The sequence below is a fragment of the Dreissena polymorpha genome, chromosome 2 (assembly GCF_020536995.1).
Source record: "Dreissena polymorpha isolate Duluth1 chromosome 2, UMN_Dpol_1.0, whole genome shotgun sequence".
Taxonomy (NCBI): Eukaryota; Metazoa; Mollusca; class Bivalvia; order Myida; family Dreissenidae; genus Dreissena; species Dreissena polymorpha.
In genome coordinates this window covers 42,098,245-42,120,939 of record NC_068356.1, presented here as the reverse complement: position 1 = coordinate 42,120,939, position 22,695 = coordinate 42,098,245, and the positions used below count along the sequence as shown (strand labels likewise).

The following is a 22,695-nucleotide window of genomic DNA, read 5'->3' as shown; positions in this document are numbered from 1 at the left end:
TAATTTTTTTTACTAACTATGTTTATCAGTTGCAAATGTGCGAAGAAAAAGGGACACCATCATGCAACGTTTATGTAAATTACATTATATTGTTCCATCGTCAATATGTGGTAAGTTTTAAATATACTGTCTGTCCCCAACTTTTACAGTCTTTCATGCAATGTTTTTACGCTTGAACTTCTCTCTATAATTTCCTTTCTTCAAGTATCTTAACTCTGGTGTAGTAATGCCTGTGTTTACAAAAAATTGGCAATGCAAATTCTGCTTAATCTTTAAATGTTTTATTTGACAGTTTCCACTATAACAAATGAATTGTGTTTGCGGAGTTTCAAATCACTGAGGGAGTTTATTACATGATGATATTACATCCTGGATATTATTGATGTCAAATAAGCTTTTTTTAAATTAAACAATATGCCCATGATCAGCATAAAAATATTTCTCGTTATTTTATCTTTGTGAACATTGGTTGATATGCATCAGGGGTGTTAAGGGATCAGTTGGCTATGACACTCCTTTACATGTAATATTCTTTTATTTTTTTTAATATGTGATAACAATTTGATTTGTTTCCAATTTTTGAGCATGTCCCTGTAGGTCAATATTGTTTTGAGAAATACAAATAAACAATTTAACAATTTAATATTGTTATGTGCTCAGATTAAGCAAATTGTGACAGGATGTTTATTAGTCAATATTATGGTTGTGAAACTTGGGGTCAGAATGCAATATCATTTGAGCATCGTCATGCAAAATTTAATCTTTTGTCATATGCAACAAGCATAGCTCCAGGTCAACATGCGCATAAGCACAGGCTGGTCAGGCGCTTCCCTTTTAGCGTATCAGACCACAAAATTGTTTATGACTATAAATCTGACAGCATAGTTCTACACCAGACTGCATTATTTTGATAGCTGGTCTGGGGCTATGATGGCTGCATATGGCTTAAGACCCATTTTGGCATGACTCAGCTCATTCACTATAACCAGAAGCTTCTTTTTTTCTAGATGTTTTCTACAATTTTAGTGTTATGGCTAGTCTTGTAACATTCATCTTATGTTAGCAGCCAGTGAAGATCCAAAGTAAATGTCTGAAGAACTTGAATATGGTGGTTAGAGTTAACAAATGTCATGCAGTTTTTAAAGAAGAAGCTATGTAACATTAGAAAGGTGTGTTTGCAAAACTGCAAAATAAATAGGCCGTGCTCTGTGAAAAGGGATGAAACTTTGCTGAAAGACCGCATAGGCTTTTAAGGGGCAACCCTTTCTGCTTTTATATTTTTTGTTGAAGGGAAGTCTCTTCTTAGCAAAAATCCAGTTAAGTGGAAAGTGTTGTCCCTGATTAGCCTGAGCGGACTGCACAGGCTAACCTGGGATGACACTTTACGCACATGCATTAAACCCCCTTTTCACAGAGCGACCCCCAAATAAAAGTGAATTTAGGTTTTTAATCCTCCGCCATAGGCGGAGGGATATTGTTTTGGTGTTGTCCGTCCATCTGTCTTTCCGTCCGTACGTCTTTCCGTCCGTCCGTCCGTCTCTCCATCCGTCCGTCTGAAGCCATATCTAGGAAGAGCTTTGGCGGAATTCATTGAAACTTGGTATGAGTATATATATGGATAAGAGGATGATGCACGCCAAATGGCATTGTACACCATCTGTTAATAACGAAGTTATGGCCCTTTGTACCTTGAAAATATTCTTTTTTGAGTGTCAAATATAACACATATTGGCGGGGGATATCAATTCAACGAATTTGCTTGTTAGTTTCTGAAACAGCAGCTACATGTAAGCCCAAGTCTCACTATTGCCGGTAGAGCCCTGGTTCATCCTGGTTTGCTAAGGCCGGTCGACCGGCGAGAACTGGGATGATTCGTTTAAAAGCATTTAAGCGGTCACACTATTTTCTGGAGCCGCCCCGGTTGAAGCCTGTCAATAACCTGGCAGAATCCCGGTCAACTCGGACTAGCTACAGTTTATTCCGGTGAAGCCCCAGCAGAGCCCCGGTGATCGCCGGTAATGCCCAGGTGGAACCCTGGTGAAAGCCGGCAGCGTCCCGGCAGAGCTACTGTTACTCCACCGGCACTCACCGGGGCTCTACCAGCATAAGACCCTGGCAGAGCTTTGGCAACGCCCCGGTTTAATCGCGGTCGTCACCGGTAATGCCCGGCCAGAGCCCCGTGAATGCCACTGGTGTCCTGGCAGAGCGCTGGTTTACTGATGTACCGTAGTTATACCAGGACTCTGCCCGCATTCACCTGGGCACCACCGGCTACAACAGGGGCATTGCCGTAGCTCAGCCAGAGTCTGTATGGTCCCTGGTGGAGCTAGGGTACCATCCCAATTGTTCCTGGTGCTGTCCCGGTTGTTCCCGGTGCTGTGCCGGTTGTTGCCGATCCTTCCCGGTGACTCCCGGTTCATCCCGGAGGTATTAAACATATTAATACTTACCCGGTGGAGCCCTGGTTGTCCCCGGTTCATCCTGGTCGTCCCCGCTGGAGCCCCAGTTCATTCCAGTAGAGCCCTGGTTCATCCCAGTAGATCCCAGATCAAGCCCTGGTTCATCCCAGTAGATCCCAGATCAAGCCCTGGTTCATCCCAGTAGATCCCAGATCACGCACCAGGGCTCCACTGGCATCATAGTGAGACTGGGCCTTAAAGTTTGGTGAACTAGTGAACATTTTGTCTGATGTCTGTATGATAAAGAGAGATTCTTTTTAAATCTGTTGCAATAATAAAAGCATGTAAAATCATTCACACATTATAATTATGAACAAAATCATCTGCATGTAAATTATAGAAAATAAAAGTTACAAATAAAAGTTTCTTCCTCTATGTTCTAATCAGCACCCTTGTCCTTTCGTGTCAAGAAGTCACAAATTTAACGCTAAATATTTGTTTAAATATAAAAATAATTTTGAATTTACGTATATTGTTTAAGTTTATATTTCCATTTATCCTCTATGCATTGACCTGTCTTGATATTTGAATTGAAATGTGTCATTGATCTATAATAATGCACAAATTGTAATGTTTACAAATTAACAATGATCTTTTGCAAACTTAATCTTGATATCTTACTTATTAATATTAAGGTGTGGAACATGTAAAAAGTATTGTTCCAGATAAGTGGACCTTAAACATTGCTGAATATTTGTTAAGTGATCAAATGAGCCGTGTTCTGAGAAAACTGGGCTTAATGCATGTGCGTAAAGTGTCGTCCTAGATTAGCCTGTGCAGTCTGCACAGGCTACTCATGGAACGGCACTTACTGCTTAAACTAGATTTTTGGTAAAAAGGGACTTCCTTTAAACGAAAAATGCTATTAAAGCGGAAAGTGTCGTCCCTAATCGTCTGCACAGGCTAATCTGGGACGACACTTTGCACATTCATTTTTCCCAATTTTCACAGAACAAGACACAAATGTATTTTTAATAAATGAATTTCCTTATGCATTAGGAGTACATGATGAGAACCCAATAGGTAAACCTTCACAAACTAAGTTATGTAAACAGCAAGTAGAAAATATGGATTGTAATGTGTTAGAACTTTAGACATTGCTAGAAAACTTGTGTTTGCTCTTTGGATGTTCACATCTCTTATCAATCAGAACATTTACATTCTAGCCTCACTCTGTGAAAAGGGGGTTTAATGCATGTGCGTTAAGTCTAGTCCCAGATAAGCCTGTGCATTCTGCTAATCAGGGACGACGCTTTCAGTCTAAACTAGATTTTTCGCTAAAAAGAGACTTTCATCGCAGAAATTATTGCATGTGCGGACTGCACAAACAAATCTGGGACGACACTTTACGCACATGCATTAAACACTCTTTTCAAAGAGCCCGGCCCATTTGTAAAACTGGTACAGTGTATCACAAAGTAAATACATTATTCATAGTAAAATAATGTCACAGCATGCATTTCGAAGATAAGTTTTCTTTTGCCATGATTTATGTAATCTATTATTAAATAATATTTTTGGTATTACTGATGTGCGTCTGCGTTGACTTTCTGTAGTAGAGATGTTCATTTGTTTGTGTTTTGGTGTATAGAACATATGTATATTATGCGTTGTTGTTTTTTTTAAACAATTTATTTATCAGCTTTGCCAAACATGCATAAAGTATGCATTTATTAGTTGTGGTAAATATAAGAAAATGTATAAGGTCCTGTGTGTGTGTGTGTACATTTATAAGGGATAATAACAGAACATCTGTGTACAGAAATCTTTTGAAAGATGACATCATTATGAAGTGGAAAAACAAATCAAGAGCATCACTTTGCAAGAAATCATAAGTAGACATTTTAAGGAAACTTTAAACAAACAAAATGCTCAGGAGTTAACTGAACTGACTGTAAGATGACGATTAACCCTTTGAGCGCTGGAACCGGATTTTGAAGGCCTTTGCAAACAGTTTGGATCCAGATGAGACGCCACAGAACATGGCGTCTCATCAGGATCCAAACTGTTTGCTATTCTGATAGTATTCTTTGAAAAAAATCGAAGAAATTGCTAATTTTAGAAATTTAGCAGACAACATTTTAGCAGACGACAAATTTCCCAGCATGCAAAGGGTTAACACAATTTGAACCTGGTGAATTTTAGATAAACAGGCGCCTAACATTCAGGCAGGGTGAGTGCAGATCTGAAAAATCATGGAATCTTAATACTCTTGAATCGTGCAATATTCACAATCTGTCCTGAAAAGAAACCTTGAATATGCATGTTCGTGCATGTATATGATCACATGAAATATATGTGATGGACAACAACAAAATTGATATCCTAAATTTTTAAAGACTTGTATTTCTAGGCTACAAGAAAGGCTATTTTTGTCCCCTACCGGTGAAATCGAGGTGACTTATTGTTTGCGCTCTGTGTGTCAGTCAGTCAGTCAGTCTGTCCGTCACACTTTTCTGGATCCTGCGATAACTTTTAAAAGTTTTTCATATTTTTTTAGGAAACTTGAAACATGGTTAGATGGCAATATGGAGATTATGCACATAATTTCAGTTTGTTCCTACATCGAAAATTCTGGTTGCTATGGCAACAAATACATAAACAACAATAAAAAATCTGAAAGTGGTGGAGTATCACCAGTAGGGGACCATATTGCTTGACAATAGTCGTGTTATATACATTTTGCATATGAGCTTGTTGCATTAAACATGTACGTTAAAATTAAATGCAATAAGTTCCACCATATTTTTTGCACAGCATGACAACAACAACAAAAAAATTATATATAACTATTTCACTGTTCTATTTGTACATGATACATAGGCCCTATAACCAGGCGTTCTAAATACAAATTATCTGAAAATAGGTAACTCTTATTGAGTTTAAACAATGTATGACTTTTGAGGAATAAAATATTCCCAATTAATGACATTGTTCTGCGTAGCTTTTATATCATGCCTGTGCCTATTAGTTCTTCTCCTTGGTTGGATATAGGTACAATTTGCTTATATGAATTGTGAATTGATTTGTGTGAATGTGTGTGAAATGCAGCATCTTGTTGAGAGAACATTATTATGTGAAGTTGGAATAAGACATCATTCTTGGAATAAACTTTATTCCAAGAATGCATTTTATGAATATTTTCCTGTTTAATTTATTAGTTTTATCAAAGCATAAGTTTATAGACAATTGCATCGTAGACATTGTTTTTACATAAAATGCTATCACTGTGCATGAAAAAGTCATTGAAAAATGCTTATAACTCTAAAAATGTAGACAGAATTTGACAAAAAACACTTCCATTACATTAAATCTACAGTTTCGTTTGAGAAAATCACCAAAATAATATCCATACCAAGTTTGATGTCTTATTCTACATTCACATAATACCATGTTAGAACCAGAATCGTGGACAACATTATATCATATTAATTGACAATTTTATGTTCATAATTATTTCTTGGTTTCTCTTGTCTTGTAAGCTTTGCAACTGTTTCAACGTGGTTTGTGTTTCAGCTCTTTTTGTAACTTTGTGAATAACCCTTCACAATTTAGACTTTAGAACTCACTGTATTGACCCAGGGACTGGTAATTATTATTTCATGATGACAGTTAACTTATATTAGATATGCACATGAAGTCCTTTTAGTAAAACTATTAAATGAGGAGGGTTCTGGGAAAACTGGGCTTAATGCATGTGTGAAAGAATTGTCCCAGATTAGCTTGTGCAGTCTGCACATGCGTTAACCCTTTCAGTGCTGGAACCGAATTTTGAAGGCCTTTGCAAACAGTTTGGATCCTGATGAGACGCCACAGAACGTGGCGTCTCATCAGGATCCAAACTGTTTGCTATTCTGATAGTATTTTTTGAAAAAAAATGAAGTAAATGCTAATTTTAGAAATTCAGCAGACGACATTTTAGCAGACGACAAATTTCCCAGCATGCAAAGGGTTAAGTCCTGTTTTTCCAGAACGAGGCACAAATAATATCACTGTCGAAGTAACATGAGCAGATATCTTTAAAAATTCTTGAATTAGTAATTATGCATACATGCATAGTTACTTCAATGCATAATGAACTGGAACTATAGATATCCTGAAAATGTGTGTGTCGTTATTTGAATTTAACAGAACAAACAATATTCTAGATGAGACATGGTTTTGTTTGCTTTGATTTCTTCTGAGATCTCCTATTGCCATATATTATGTTATACATACCACAGTGATTATTAAAATAATGACTTACCATTGTCAGATGCTCAAAGCTTTTAAACAAAAGTCTTCAAGAATGTTAAATAAAGGTCTCTTAAGAATCATATACAGCCTATGAAGTTTGTGTTCTAACTCCAGATTGCTATTGACAGGTTTGAAAAGCAATCATAAAATGTAAAAGGATGTTTCAGTTTGCATGTTTCATTGATCTTTTTAAATACTTGGAACTTATTGGTGTCTTATTAACATTATTCATTGTTGGAAAAATCTAAATATGACATGCTGTGTTTGCCTAACGTTTGAGGTTGTGTTTCAGGACCCTCCAGTTTCTACTCCTGTGCACCAGACAACTCCACATCCTTGGACTCAAAGGAAGTTCATTTTGCGCAGGCCATACAAGTGACCACAGACATGGAATGTGAAGAACATTGCTTCTCAGAAAATTACACACATTACATACAAATAAGCAATGTCTGCGTATGTGGTACTGTTCAGGATAGCGGAAATTGCTGCCCGTATGTGACAGCTATCTGCAGAACAAAATCATTTCTGGGACCTAACGCAGTGGCCTCAATTGCAGGAATCAATTTGTCTCATGTACCACAACTATATGTTGGGCGAGCGCACATGTTTTCGGTGACAACCACTCTTGGAATCGTCGACCAAATACGATGGCAGTTTGGAGACTCCGAACAGGAAACTGTAATATCTGGGAAAACTTCCTCAGTGCAGCATACCTATACACATTCAGGGAAGTTTTGGGTCACTGCAAAAGCATGTGTAAACTCTACCAATGCCTGCGAGTCAGCAACTATTCCAGTGCGAGTGCAAGTACAGCCATCCAATCTCACCACTTACATCACGGGCTACAACAAAGCTGACGTTTCAAAAAACCTCACTGACATGTTCGCCAGTTTTGCCCTTGGATACGACTTTTCTTTCTACTGGACAAAGAAGGGCTCCAACCTTGTTGAGTATAAAAGTAAGTCAATTGTTTGTCTATACATGACTATTCAGTATTAAAATTTCAACAATTTTACCGTGACATTATAGCAGGTTTGTGATAATGCGCTGGATGTTTTTAAAAGTAATAAGGTACCAGTTGGTAGAGGGGCTTTAGAGGAATCTTCACATCAACATCTTAGAATACATCACCTACTGTCAAAGCTGTCCATCTGCATCAATGCAGTATGCTGGGTTTATTAGTTTAAACCTATTTATTGTCCCCTACCGGTTTCTCTCATCAGTCACACTTTTCTGGATCCTGTGATAACTTTAAAAGTTCTTCATATTTTTTCATGAAACTTAATATAGATAGATGACAATATGGACATTATGACCGTCATTTCATTTGTTCCTACATCAAAAATTATGGTTGCTATGGCAACAAATAGACTAGAAATACTGCTGAAAATGGTGGTTTTCTGGATCCTGCAATAACTTTAAAAGTTTTTCATATTTTTTCATGAAACTTAAAATATGGATAGATATCAATATGGACATTATGCACGTCATTTCATTTTGTTCCTACATCAAAAATTCTGGTTGCTATGGCAACAAATTAAAAAAAATAATCTGACAATGGTGGAATTTCTGACAATGTTGTAGCCGGTAGGGAACATCTATTGCTTTCCAATAGTCTTGTTTTAGCTCTATTGCATAGAAAGCCCAAGGCTTATTTGAAATGCTCTCAAGTCCATTTCCTGGTTTACTAGAACCAGTACTTGGTGTTTCTGGGGGAGATCTAAAGAACGCTCCCACAGTGAGGATCGAACCTGTGACCTCCAAATCGCTGGGCTTTGTGGGGTTATTCATCACCTGAAATAAGTGATAGCTGTAGATATCATAGTATGTAAATAATAATTGTATACATAAAATGATATAATCTTACAAGTCAAATTGTTTCTGTATTTCAGAACAAGGTTGCCCCACTAACTGGTTCTCCCACCGCTACTCGTGTATCAAACTTGTCACAACACCTGCTTCCAGCTTTACAGCAGCTCAGACAGCGTGCAACTCAGATGGAGGAAAACTTCTACAGATAGACCACCTTGAGGAATTGAGTGAAATCATTACAACTCTTAAAGGTATTTACATGCTCACAGTAGTGGAGAAGTCGATTACCAAAAAGCCTAGTTCTAGGAAGTGTAGGCTATATCCCTTTGAATGCTGGGAAATTTGGTCTTCTGCTAAAATGTTGTCTGATGAATTTCTAAAATTAGCATTTTCTTCGATTTTTTTCAAAGAATACTATCAGAATAGCAAACAGTTTGGATCCTGATGAGACGCCACGTTCTGTGGCGTCTCATCTGGATCCAAACTGTTTGCAAAGGCCTTCAAAATTCGGTTCCCGCACTGAAAGGGATATTCATGTGCTCAACCCTTTTTCACTTAGATACGTATTTTCAGGCATGTGCAGTCCCTTAGAAAGTTATATTTAAGACCTTTCTTACTAAATTTAAGTTTTTAAAGCTTAATCTCCAAACCTGAGATACTGATGCGCAGCAAACAGCAAGACTGCTAGTTACTCGCAGGCTGTTCTGGTTTTATGCTGTTTGCACATAGACATTTTCACGTGGCTTCTGAGTGGGAAAGGGTTAAGGTGTCATCCCAGATTAGCCAACTCTTTCCGCCTATACTGGATTTTAATGTCATAAATACTGACCTGTTATCGTATGCTTATACTTTCCAAGGGGAAATAACTCATCCGGAATTTTAACTGGGAATCCGCCACCTCAATACCGTAATACAGGCCAGGTTAAACATAGTGCAATGCAACCTAGCCAAAAATCGGTAACCAACCCTCATTATTCTTTCCGGATCAACCAGGTGTATACGTGTCTTTTACGGCTCTGAATTAAAATATTGTTTTTCACTTGGTTGATTGGGGTTTTGAATAGATAAATTGTGTTATTTATCTTTTTATTTCTCATTCGGATTAATTTGTGTGGATTTAATGGATTTTGTTTCATTTGTAAAAGGTAAGCCATGCTTGTTTTTATCGAACAATGGTTTATTTCTACCATGCTGGGTGTTTTCAGGCGCAAACGACCACGTGCAAAACGTGCTCTTCTAATACATTGCTAGAACGTGCAAAGCATGTTCTTCTAATGTGTTACGAGATCGTGCAAAGCGTGTTCTTCTATTGACAGATTGTTTATCATTTGCCATTGTGTGCAATAATGATTTTAACGTTCCGTATGACAATCTAATTGATCGTCATTTTATTTTTCATCTGTTTTGAATTAAACTTTTGATCTTAATTTATGATCTACGGCAGTATTATTATAATTTTCATTATGGTCAAATAATGATTTTATGTGCTGTATGATAATCTTGTCTGTGACCAGTTTATGGTTGAATATGCTTTGCTCTTGTTTTTCATATATTCGACTACATGATGGTCGCAGAAACAAGAGTGGATAAATACCCGGTGACTTCGCAGATCATGGATGATAGTTGCAGTATCAGTCACCGGGTATCGGGCACGATCGCGACCGTACTATGCTAAGTCTCTTAGACAGTCGGTCAACATCAGACCATATGGCGACACCCGTAAGCCGGTCTTTGCCCGATGGCATTGGTCAAGGGCATCGACCAATGCCGGACCATTTGGCATCCGCCATACGGTCATTATCCGGTGACAACACTGGTCATGATATGACCGGTACGTCACCGGGGACGTTGATCACGGACCATTGATTGACGTCTGACCGGCCGGTCAGGTCACCGGTCATGTCACCGGTCCGGTCCGGTCATTGATCACCGGTCCGGTCACCGGTCATGTCACCGGTCCGGTCACCGGTCATGTCACCGGTCATGTCACCGGTCCGGTCCGGTCACCGGTCATGTCACCGGTCCGGTCCGGTCACCGGTCTGGTCATTGATCACCGGTCCGGTCATGTCACCGGTCCGGTCACCGGTCATGTCACCGGTCCGGTCACCGGTCATGTCACCGGTCCGGTCATTGATCACCGGTCCGGTCACTGGTCCGGTCCGGTCACCGGTCATGTCACCGGTCCGGTCACCGGTCATGTCACAGGTCCGGTCACCGGTCATGTCACCGGTCCGGTCATGTCACCGGTCCGGTCATGTCACCGGTCCCGTCCAGTCACCGGTCCGGTCATTGATCAACGCTCCGGACACCGGTCAACAGTCATCAGTTAGGCCTGCCACCGATAACACCAGTCACCGGTCAAGAAGAAGAACTCAATCTTCTTCATTGAATTATTCTCCTATTCTTCGTTGAATACATCGTCTTCATCAAGGATTAGACATCGGACAAGCTCTTCTTCGTCGAGCAGTTCTCATCGTCGCGGCTCTCGTAAGCGATCACGTCGTCACTCACGGAGACGTTATTCTAGAAGATCTCGGTCTCATCGCAGCCGATCCACATCTCGGCCGATCCAGATCTCGACATCGCAGGAAACTAGGACGTCGTCAACCTTCACTTAGACATCAGCGGACTGCATTGAGCACCACTGGATAGTTATCGAACATACCTCTCCTTCATTGAGCAGTTCTCGGCGTTGATACGCTCGTAAGCGATCATGTCAATGCTCACTGAGACAATATTGTAGAAGACAATATTTCAAGCGTAGCCGAACAATATTTCGGCATCGAAGTTATATGGATGTCGCCACTTCTCACGTAGGGGTTAATGAACCTACTGGTCATATCGACGTTCTCCATTTTATTCCTTTAGGAATATCATGTCTCCATTCCACGTGTGATGGTTCTTCTTATGGCATCCACACATGTTGCAGTCACCGAGCCGTAGTTGTATACGAACACTAGTTCGTTTAACATTCAGGCTTTGGGATAAGCTGTTCTTTTCTCCACTACGACTACAAGGACACTTATGCCTATTAATACTGATAATCTACCGTTGTTTTCTGGTTAACATTATCAGATGACTTCGTGGATGGTCATTCTTCTGCACCAGATATTTCCATTCTGACGCAGTTATATTATACCGGTCCCGATCACCGGACATCGGTCATCATTCATTGGTCATATCACCGATCACTGATCACCGGTCAGAATAAGTGATGTCTCATCGCCATCGGATTGGATTTTTTGGCATGATCTTCTTTTCCGAGCAGTGCTTGACATTGATAACAGACCATATGGATTCCACCATTTTTCGGTCTTTAACTGGTAACGTCACCGGTCATATTATGACTGGTCCGTTCACCGGGCTACAGTTACCGGTCATTGACCGGGCCGGTTCGGTCACCACTTATCAATTACCGGTATTCCACTGTGTTTTCATCGGTCAATTTTTAGTATCACGGGTATCGTCTACATTACATAGTTGTATACCCCTGGCTATGATTGTATTGAATACTATATTTTATGGATTCAACAATCTACATGACTTTTTGTGTTTTTCAATACTGATGTTCTACTGGCGACGGTTACCAAATCATGCTATATCTGTTATTTGTACTTCTATCTCAACCGGCTACATGCAGACTACTGGTCTTGCAGATAGATCGGCTGAAGTGGGCTCGGAGACTAGCATTGAGGTCGAACATTACTATTTGACCTCTATTATTTATGTTCGAGACCCGAAGGATGAATTGTTTTAACCGCCTTTACCTGTCGGCTACAGACTTTGCAGTCAGTGTCACGGAACAGTTGGGACACATTAATGACGCTAGCAGGATTAGCAAGACGACATTTGTATCGACTTCTGCTTTTCTATTGCTCCTACGGCAGTGCATATTTTCAAGCTACTGGAATCAACAAGAGTTCTGATACATAGGATTGCCTATCAGATTGACCGCATAGCGGCTACAGTCTTGTAGATGGCTTAGGACCTATTGAACTCAGATCTTAGATCCTAGGATCTGGAGGGACCTCATCTTAAAGTTATTCTTCTATTACACTTCTGGCCATAACAGGCCGTCTTCCTATAACTGGTCGTATTCCTTTCGGAATTCGTCCCGGTTAGAAGTCTTGAAGTAAATGGATTAATCAAGTCAGAATTTAAGACTTCCATGCATTCTACCGGCAAGCGTGAACCCGCTTAAGGTTACCCCTAGGGTTTTCACCTTTTTCTGCCATCACACCTCCGATTCCGGAGGTACCACTATCAATCATATTTCCGTACTTCGCAAATCGATGACTTCGCGACCTGTATTATCCAGGATTTTAAAGGCGCCTGTTATTGGTTCAAGAAGAGGCTATATTCTGTAGATAGGTCATAAACTTATAAGTGTTAAACACTGTCCTATTCTACCAATTTTCAAGTGTGTTGGGAGTGGGAAAGTTCGGCTTGCCGTGGTTTCTTTGCCCACCCATCCTTGACAAATGGTTCCGGTCACCGGTCGGTAATTACCGGTCCGGTCACCGGTCCTTCTGCTGAGACGTCTTTTCTTACGTCCGTTTCAGCTTTATTTTTAAGATAATTGTATTAATCTCGGGATTATTTAATGACACAGATTTCCATCTTTTTGTCATTATTTACCACTATTCAGTGGTGTCTAGACTAGAAGATTATCTTGGCAAGAATACAGTTTATTCTACCACAACCTTCCTTACATCTTATACAGATGTGAGCAGAGAAGGTTATGGACATTCACATAGAACAACGTATCTTGATTTTCTCAATTATGTGTTATCCTAACGAATATCACCTGCACATCTACATCTTGAAAAGCGAAAATTCTTTTTAGCTGTTTTTCATTTACAACACATTTTCACGATTCCTTTGTGATGGTTTCAACTATCACACATTGGTCGTGGTTTACTTACAGACACGGAGGTGATCATATTATCACTCCTTGTAACTGGAAATCAGGAACTTATTCGTTCTTTGCAAGAACAACAAATTTTCTCTATCGTCTTTCTCATACCAGTTCGTCTCAACGCCCTGTTGGACGTTTTGTCCTGCAGTTCTTTCTTTCGAATTATTTTACCGTTGGGTTCAATAATGTAATTGCGCATGCGCGGCAGTGAAGTTGCAGACGAGTTGCATGGTGTACATAGTATATCAAAGAATGTTGTTTATCATCAAACGCTAGTTATTAGCGTTATGCAATCGTATATCACAGTGTATACCGGTATGCTGAACAACGTCAATAATGCAGTTCACAGAAATCGATCCAGCAGAGTGTGCGATTGTTATACATTCGTCCATTGACATAAACTGGAATATCTTGCCTTCTTGGTGAGTTTTTGCAATAACTGAGTTTTTGCCATAATTTCATGAAATATACTTAATGAACCATGGGATTATGGTTCTACGACCTTTTAAGTCTCCTGTACAATTATTTTCAGGAAACTTCTTCACAGGTCAAATATCATATCTCACTGATACATATTTTTACTGATCCAAACATGTGCCACTACATGTCTGGCCATTAATAACTTTTAGTTATCTCTACAGAAGAACGTTTTTCTGTTAGAGTTTCAATCCTTGTTACTTGTGCAAGGATAATTCCATCAGAACTGTATAAAGGTTCTATGGAAATTCATTTTTTACTGGGTAATTGAGAGCATAGTTATTACCTTAATCACTCTGCTAGATACATAGAGGTTTTTCTCATCTTTTTCTTGATGATAAGAAATTTGTTCTTTTCTTCATCAAAGGATAGAGATTATGCTTTCGTATACCTTGTTTTGTGTAAGTCATCGCAACTCTGTGCTGTCTTACCTATTTTGGAACTGATCCAAACTATGGAACGTCAACACTATGTTTTTCTTTCCTTTACCTTCTTAAGCGGTTTTGACTTGTGTAACATGTTGGGATGCTTAATGAGCTCCCTATGAACCTTTTTCATCAGGCTTATTAACAGTTCCAATATAATTTTAAGACGGTTTTCCTTCTTATTATGGCTTTTACCATACGGAAAAGTGAAATTCATGCTTTTTCTGTTGAATACGACCAATTCCAGTTGGATCTATTGTCGTTTTCACTTTGTTGTGTCAGCCAGGATTCCTTGCTTAATATCAAGTCCTCTATATGGCTTCTACCTTCAAGTTTCCAAGTTTTCTTAAACTGGTAGTCGTGAAGATGAGGATAAACTTCTTTGGGCAATCAGGGCTTTGAAGTTCTATCTCAGCAGTGTTAGTCAGAAGTCCATTCGAGGTTCTCAAAGACACTCTTCATTTCCCAAAAAAAAAAGGGGGGGAGATGTGTCTGTGGCTTCTATTTCTCGGGTTTAGACCTCGACTAAGGAAAGTTAATCTTATCCTATCTAAGGATTCATTCCTTTTTAGGATCTGACCGCATGAATTAAGAGCTCTGTCTGTTTTGTGGGCATATATTAATCACACCCCACTTTTTGACGTGCTCTAAGCTGTTTACTGGAGGAATCCGACCACCTTGTCATCTTTTTATCTTCGTTTTCTGAAGTGCCAACAATACAATTTGTATACGTTTGGGCTTGTTGTGGTTTCACTAACGGTAGTGTCTTCTTTACGACATAGACATATTACTCTGTCCGAGAAGTCATAATTAATACCGTTTTAACGAAGATTACTTGATATCATTAGCTGATAACCCTGTTTATGGGTTCTACTGTGTTGGGAAAATATATACGAACCTTCCCACCGCAGCTGCAAAATCAGCATACGATAACAGGTCAGTATTTATGACATTAAAACAAATTTTTAAATAAAATTCATTTTAATTATTAAATACTTACCTGTTATCGGTAAGTCCCACCTCCCACCCCGCTATTCGATTAATATTTTTGTATATATATTGAAAGAATATTGAGGGTTGGTTACCGATTTTTGGCTAGGTTTCATTGCACTATGTTTAACCTGGCCTGTATTACGGTATTGAGGTGGCGGATTCCCAGTTAAAATTCCGGATGAGTTATTTCCCCTTGGAAAGTATAAGCATACGATAACAGGTAAGTATTTAATAATTAAAATGAATTTTATTTAAAAAAATTGTTTTTGTTTCGCAATGACTTTCTTAACCCTTTCAGTGCTGGAACCAAGTTTTGAAGGCCTTTGCAAACAGTTTGGATCCAGATAAGACGCCACAGAACGTGGCGTCTCTTCAGGATCCAAACTGTTTGCTATTTTGATAGTGGTCTTTGAAAAAAAGTGAAGAAAATGCTGATTTTAGAAATTCAGCAGACAACATTTTAGCAGACGACAAATTTCCCAGCATGCAAAGGGTTAAAAAAAGTCACCAAATAAGCAGAAAGTGTTGTCCCTGATAAGGCTTACCTGGGGCTACACTTTACACACATGTAGGACCACACTTTACACACATGTAGGACCACACTTTACACACATGTAGTCAGCCCCACACTTTACACACATGTAGTCAGCCCCACACTTTACACACATGTAGGACCACACTTTACACACATGTAGGACCACACTTTACACACATGTAGGACCACACTTTACACACATGTAGTCAGCCCCACACTTTACACACATGTAGTCAGCCCCAAACTTTACACACATGTAGGACCACACTTTGCACACATGTAGGACCACACTTTACACACATGTAGTCAGCCCCACACTTTACACACATGTAGTCAGCCCCACACTTTACACACATGTAGGACCACACTTTACACACATGTAGGACCACACTTTACACACATGTAGTCAGCCCCACACTTTACACACATGTAGGACCACACTTTACACACATGTAGGACCACACTTTACACACATGTAGTCAGCCCCACACTTTACACACATGTAGTCAGCCCCATTTTCACAGAGCTTTGATTAGATGAATTTTAAATTAAATTTAAATTTTGCCTGGGGTATAAGAGATGCATTCTACTATAATTTGTACCTGTATGCTAGTTATGTTTGGTCATAAATGTATGTGTCTTTAAGCACAGGAAGTGCTATGCAATAAGTTTTTAATGAAGTGTATTCGTGATCAGATATTTTTGTTCATGTGTTACATAGTGAAAACCTTGAAGAACACTTTAAAAACAATTATCCATAGCCTTTTGTTAATATTAATGATTCACGTAATATTAAAAAAAACTTTTGTTTTGTAAATATTTTCACTGTCACAAAAGCGAAAAAGAAATGAAATCCTTCCTCAACATAGATTTCTTTCTTGCGTCAGCTTCAACGTCCACCTTCCTGCTCGGAGCACAGAAGGTGGGTGGGGTATGGCAGTGGAAGCAGGACGGCTCTAAGACCTCATTCTCAGACAGTGACCTTACTAGCACCACCAACGGGAACTGTGTCGTCCTCCAGGGGAGCTCTCAGAAACTGACCAGCAACAGTTGCACAACAACCGCCGCCTATGCCTGTATCAAAGGTATACTTAACAGCAAGAAGAATGTACACGTAACATGTGGAAAGTTTGTTAATTCCTATGTAATAAAATAAGCTAGATTTTTTCAAAAATAGCCAAATGCATTTTTTTTCAAAGTGATGGAATGAAAACTATAAAAAAAAGACCTGCAGCGCTGTAAAAAACTAAATTAAGACATGTAATGGGAGAGATTTATATTAAGGATAAACACATTTCATTCAAATAATTACATTGATTTATCTTTAAGATAAAAGAAGGTTGAAAAAAAAGAAAATGATTTGCTCTGTGAGCTATAACCAGAACTTTGTCGAAGAAATTTCTGCATTTGGATGAAAGCCTGGTACCGGTATATTAATGATTTTAGCCTTGTTCTGAAAAAACTGGGTTTAATGTATGTGCGAAAAGTGTCAACTCAGATTAGCCTGTGCTGTCCTGCAGAGTGCAAAGGCCAATCAAGGACGACTCTATGCACATGCATGTAGCCCAGTTTTCCCAGACTGAGTCTCCTTATTTCTACTTTCCAGACACATTGGACTGCCCAAAAGGGGGCACATATCACACCAACAAGTACTGCTATGTGATACCAGTGGGTACGGGTATGCAGAAAAACTGGAGTGACGCCCAGATGTACTGCGAGTCCACATACAAGGGATGCCTGGCGAACATTTCAGACGCCAGTACCCACACGTTGGTCACAGGCTTGCTGACCAACTCAAGCTTGAGGTATGTTATTCGGCAGTCTGTGTAATTTTTTTTTAAATATGCTGGTATATTCTCAATATTTTGTGTTTTTTATTCCTCTAATTGTTTGGCGGATTTTACTCAAGCTTTCACAGCTTACTCATGTAATATATATTTGAATGTTTCAAAAAATATCATCAACCAGAATTATGGTCCATTGTCTTTTTGTATTTTTTAAAATATATAGTGGATATGTCCTCATTCAAAGATGCTTTGTAGGAATATCAGTGTTTAAGACATTTCTAGTTGATAAGGTTACATGAATTTAAAGAGATAAATTTCAAAATAAAGTAAAAACATTACACAGTAATACTAATCTGTCATGATCACATGAGTTTCCTTGGATGTAGGCTCATTGTCTATTTGCTATCTTTGAAGACTGCCTTGCCAAAGGTGCTGGTACATTGGTTTGCTATTATCAGTTGATCTATTTGTCATTGGTAAACTGCTTTTATTTTAGCTCTATGAGGTCAAGGAGTTTTTATTAAAGCCTTTTGTTTATATGGAGCAAGACTGTAAAAGCTACCATCTTATATTTCATTGGAACATTACTTTCATCAAGTGGGGAATGCCATGCACTACATCTGTTACTCTGCACCTCAGACTGTTGTTGTTTTTTGCATAGATTTCCATAAGAAGTTATGAAATGTCAGGCAACAATTCCAACGAGCAGCATAAAAATACCCTGGCATTTTAACATACTGGTACTTGTGTTATAGGAACTCTTTACTTATGTTGGCAGCAAGGCGTGGTTTGGCCTGAGTGACCGAGGGGTGGAGGGTTACTACCTGTGGGCAGACGACACCTCGTTTGACCTGGCAACTGCCTCGTTCACAACGGTAACCAGTAACAACCAGGACTGCTTCTTCACAACCAGCTCCAAGACTTGGTCGTCAGATCGATGCTCGATGAGTTACAACTTTGTCTGCCAATACTCACAAAACATGGGTAGGAGACTTTTGGCAGGTCTTAGTCAAGTGTTCATGTGTCGTCCCAGATTAGCCTGCACAGTCTGCACAGGCTATAATCAGGGAAAAAAATCCACCTAAAAAGAAATATCCTAGCTGATTATCCTGTATTAACCCTTTGCATGCTGGGAATTTTGTCATCTGCTAAAATGTAGTCTGCTGAATTTCTAAAATTAGCATTTTCTTTGATTTTTTTCAAAGAATACTTTCAGAATAGCAAACAGTTTGGATCCTGATAAGACGCCACGTTCTGTGGCGTCTCATCTGGATCCAAACTGTTTGCAAAGGCCTTCAAAATTCGGTTCCAGCACTGAAAGAGTTAAGCCCCGTTTTTATACAGAGCGGCTCATATAGGGAGGTAAAACTAAAACAATATTTCAACACTGTTAGGATTTGATTTTCTATCTTTCAGAGGGTTGGTAAAGGTCCTTAAAGGTGTTTTTGTTATTGTGAATAGTTATGATGCTTTATCATGAACAAAAATTATTAAGTGGAATTGAATCAAGCATTTTAAAAGTTCATATAGATAATTTTGTTCATTTAATCAGTTTTCCGTTGTTAAGTTTTCAATATTTTTAAATACCCGATCTTCCTTAACAACATTTTGCCTATATTGCAGATCGTATTACTGTGGCCACCTACACAACAGGAGCTCAAGACCTTGACATGGCACCGGGGACAAACTTTGAGCAGATTGTCTCCCATGACAACTTCCCACAAACCGCATCTGCAACAGAAAATTATCTCTTTCCAGGTGAGTTTTACAAAAACGTAATGTTTTCTTGAAAAACAAAAGTTGAGTACAGTTGTTGTTTAAATACCAGCGGAAACTTAATAAAGAAAGGATTGTTTTTGATATGACTTTGAACATAGTTTCAAGTAAAGTACATCAACACTGGTCAATTAAAAAAAAGAAGATATAAGTTCTTTAAATGCCTAATTTTGGCTTCTGTGCTGTATCATATAGATTAATGTGCTAGATGCATTTTATGAGAGCACTATGTTTAATGGAATTAATAAATTAAAGTTGTCAAAATTATACTTTTATCATTGTTATCATAATCATCATCATCAGAACCAGGCATTTATAATCTTTTTTCATGTATAATTTAATCTATTGACTTGTTGTAAATATCATCACACTCTTTACCTTGTTCACAGGCATGATATTCAGCAAGCCTGGCAAGGTGCGATCATGGATCTTCCATTCGATTAATATCACATCGTCAGGGAGTCACGATATTTCCCTTCAAGTCTTCCGTCCCTCCTGCTTGTCTGGAACCCTGTACCCCCCAGGTCAGTTTAATGACACATGCTGCCTTTTTATGCCCCCGGATTGAATGATCATGGGTATATTGTTTTTGGCCCTTCTGTCATTGTATGTGTGTGTCTGTGTGTCTGTCACAAAACTTTAACCTTGCTCATAACTATTGCAATATGAAAGATAGCAACTTGATATTTGGCATGCATGTGCATCTCATGGAGCTGCACATTTTGAGTGGTGTAAGGTCAAGGTGATCTTTCAAGGTCAAAGGTCAAATATATGGCTTCAAAGCGGCACAGTATGGGGCATTGTGTTTCACAAACACAGCTCTTGTCCTTATAAGATATGCACCTTGTTATAGGAAAACAGGGCTTATAGCATGTAAATAAAGTGTTGTCCCAGATTAGCCCATGCAAACAACACAGGCTTATCAGGGATGGCTCTTTCCACTTTTATGGAATTTCTAAACAAAAATCCAGTGAAGGTGAAAAGTGTGTACCCAGATTAGCTTCTGCGAATTGCTAAATCTGTGATGACACTTTATGCTCATGCGTAAAATCCTGCTTTCTCAGAACGTGCCTGATGTATAAGTGGTACCACCACACATTTATGTCATCACTCTGCAATATAAAACTTTTGTTTATTAACATACTTTATTGGGTTTTTTGGAAACAAATGGTGTATTAAAATTTCTAATTAGCCTTGTCTTTAACTGTCCTCTACCAGTTTTACCGGAGGGGACTTATGGTTTGCACTCTGTGCGTCTGTCTGTGAGTCTGTCACACTTTTCTGGATCCTGCGATAACTTTAAAAGTTCTTCATATTTTTTCATGAAACTTGAAACATGGATAGATGGCAATTGGACATTATGCATGTCATTTCGTTTTGTTCCTACGTCAAAAATTCTGGTTGCTATGGCAACAACAAAAAATAAAATATGACAATGGTGGAGCCGGTAGGGGACATATATTGCTTGACAATAGTCTTTTTTTAATTGATATGACACTGTCATGAAGACCCATACATAAGTTTATGTTATCACTGTTGTAACTCACACAGGATTTGCTGCGAAACAGCTAATGTTTTTTTTATAAAACTGTATCTTTATTGCTTTTGTTTCACTTGTATCTTGCTTTTTATGCCCCGGGTTGGGTGGCATATAGCAGTTGAACTGTCCGTCAGTCTGTCTGTCAGTCTTTCAGTTTGTGTGTCCGTCTGAAAACTTTAACATTGGCCATAACTTTTGCAATATTAAAGATAGCAACTTGATATTTGGCACATTTTGAGTGGTGAAAGGTCAAGGTCATCCGTTAAGGTCAAAAGTAAAAAAATACAACCAAGGGGAAGTAATAAGCTTTAAAAGGGAGATAATTTGTAAACCTGCCAAATGATATATTGAAATTTTATTTCAAAGTGGCACAATAGGGGGCATTGTGTTTCTGACAAACACATCTCTGTTCTTATTGCATAATTATATGTTTTCCTTTTTAACTAACAATAACAGATTTTAATTGTGGGTTTGTTACTCTTTATGTGTTTGTTTACAGGTTGTGCTTCAACAAAGTTTTCCACCTGTTCTACGAGCACCTTCACGTGTAGCCCAAGCAGCAGCTGCACATCCTCCCAGTACTTCTGCTACCTTGGAAACATGTGTAAACCCTTCAACGAGACGTGCACCTGCAATTCAGTATCGTCTGCTGCAGCTTTTTGCTCTTCTGCTGTAGCAAGCTTCCCAAGATACAAACTTGTCGGCCAGACACAGATTACTGTTGCGATATCTGGCGAAAAGATCTTTACGATTCCTGCTGGTGATATTAGCGTACAGGAACTAGATGTTGTGGGAATCCAGTTTCCCTCTGGACAAAATATGATAAAATGCGAAAACAAAGCGTCAGGTCGCGACCAGCAAACAGTTTTCAAAGCAACAGGCCTTGGATGGCTGGATAAAAATAGCAACTATTCAACTTCAACAACAAACGAGGAACTTACCTGCTACCTTCAAGCAGTTTTTACTGAAGACCACAGGGAATACTTTCCTGAAAACCTGGCTTTCTCGTCGGCAATAGGCAAATATGATTTTTCAATATCAATTGTGGAAACCGAATCAAAGACGCTTGAAGTGTCCTTAGCAGAAGGTGTGAGTGATGTATTCTGGGTGTACCCTGGCCTCAGTGTCGTTGGAGCGTCAAACACCTCGCTTGGTAAGATTAACACGGAATGGAACAAGACTTACGATTTCACAGTCCGCGTCCAGAGAGGGACAGATGTCTCCTCTGTTTGGTCGTTTGATTCAACCAAGACAGTAAATTTGACGGGTACATGCACAACAGCTGTAACTGCTGAAACTGGCAGTCTGTGTAATTCATCTGTCTACTGGTCAGCAAAACCCTTTGCAGTATATACCCACACAATTAATACAACCGGGAAGCAGACTTTGACTTTAACATTCTCAAATATCCTTGGAACAGTAATAAAGACATTAGAAATTGAAACGGAAAAGAGAATTCAGGGCTTTACATTTGTGAAGACATCTTCCAGTTTAGAACTAAATGCAGTTGCAGTAAATGAGGTTTCAGTGTTTCAGACGTCCATAACTGATGGAACTGGTGTCAGTTATTCGTTTAAGGTCGGAGGATCACTCGCTTCATCAACAAACTCTACTCTACAGTACACATTTAACACAGTGACAACGATCATTGTTGAAGCAACAGTTACGAACATACTCTCCTATCAACACTACCAATCTTACTGTGTATGTCAAAAAGAGAGCAAATCTTATTAATT

The 22,695-nt window shown here is 39.0% G+C and overlaps 1 protein-coding gene across 7 annotated transcripts in view; it reads left to right on the top strand.

Moving 5' to 3' along the window:
• LOC127866766 (uncharacterized) overlaps window positions 1-22,693 on the top strand; it is a 98,959-nt gene extending 76,266 nt beyond the window's left edge. For 5 of the 7 annotated variants that reach the window (XM_052407553.1, XM_052407554.1, XM_052407552.1 and 2 more), the window contains 10 exons: window positions 30-110; window positions 3,459-3,482; window positions 6,988-7,653; window positions 8,588-8,758; window positions 16,744-16,941; window positions 17,463-17,661; window positions 18,422-18,627; window positions 19,267-19,401; window positions 19,809-19,943; window positions 21,459-22,693. In XM_052407553.1, the coding sequence (XP_052263513.1) occupies window positions 30-110; window positions 3,459-3,482; window positions 6,988-7,653; window positions 8,588-8,758; window positions 16,744-16,941; window positions 17,463-17,661; window positions 18,422-18,627; window positions 19,267-19,401; window positions 19,809-19,943; window positions 21,459-22,693 (3,050 nt within the window). The remainder of the gene's footprint in view (window positions 1-29; window positions 111-3,458; window positions 3,483-6,987; window positions 7,654-8,587; window positions 8,759-16,743; window positions 16,942-17,462; window positions 17,662-18,421; window positions 18,628-19,266; window positions 19,402-19,808; window positions 19,944-21,458) is intronic. The other 2 variants (XM_052407551.1, XM_052407555.1) reach the window with 2 other exon arrangements.
• The last annotated feature ends 2 nt before the right edge of the window (window positions 22,694-22,695 follow it).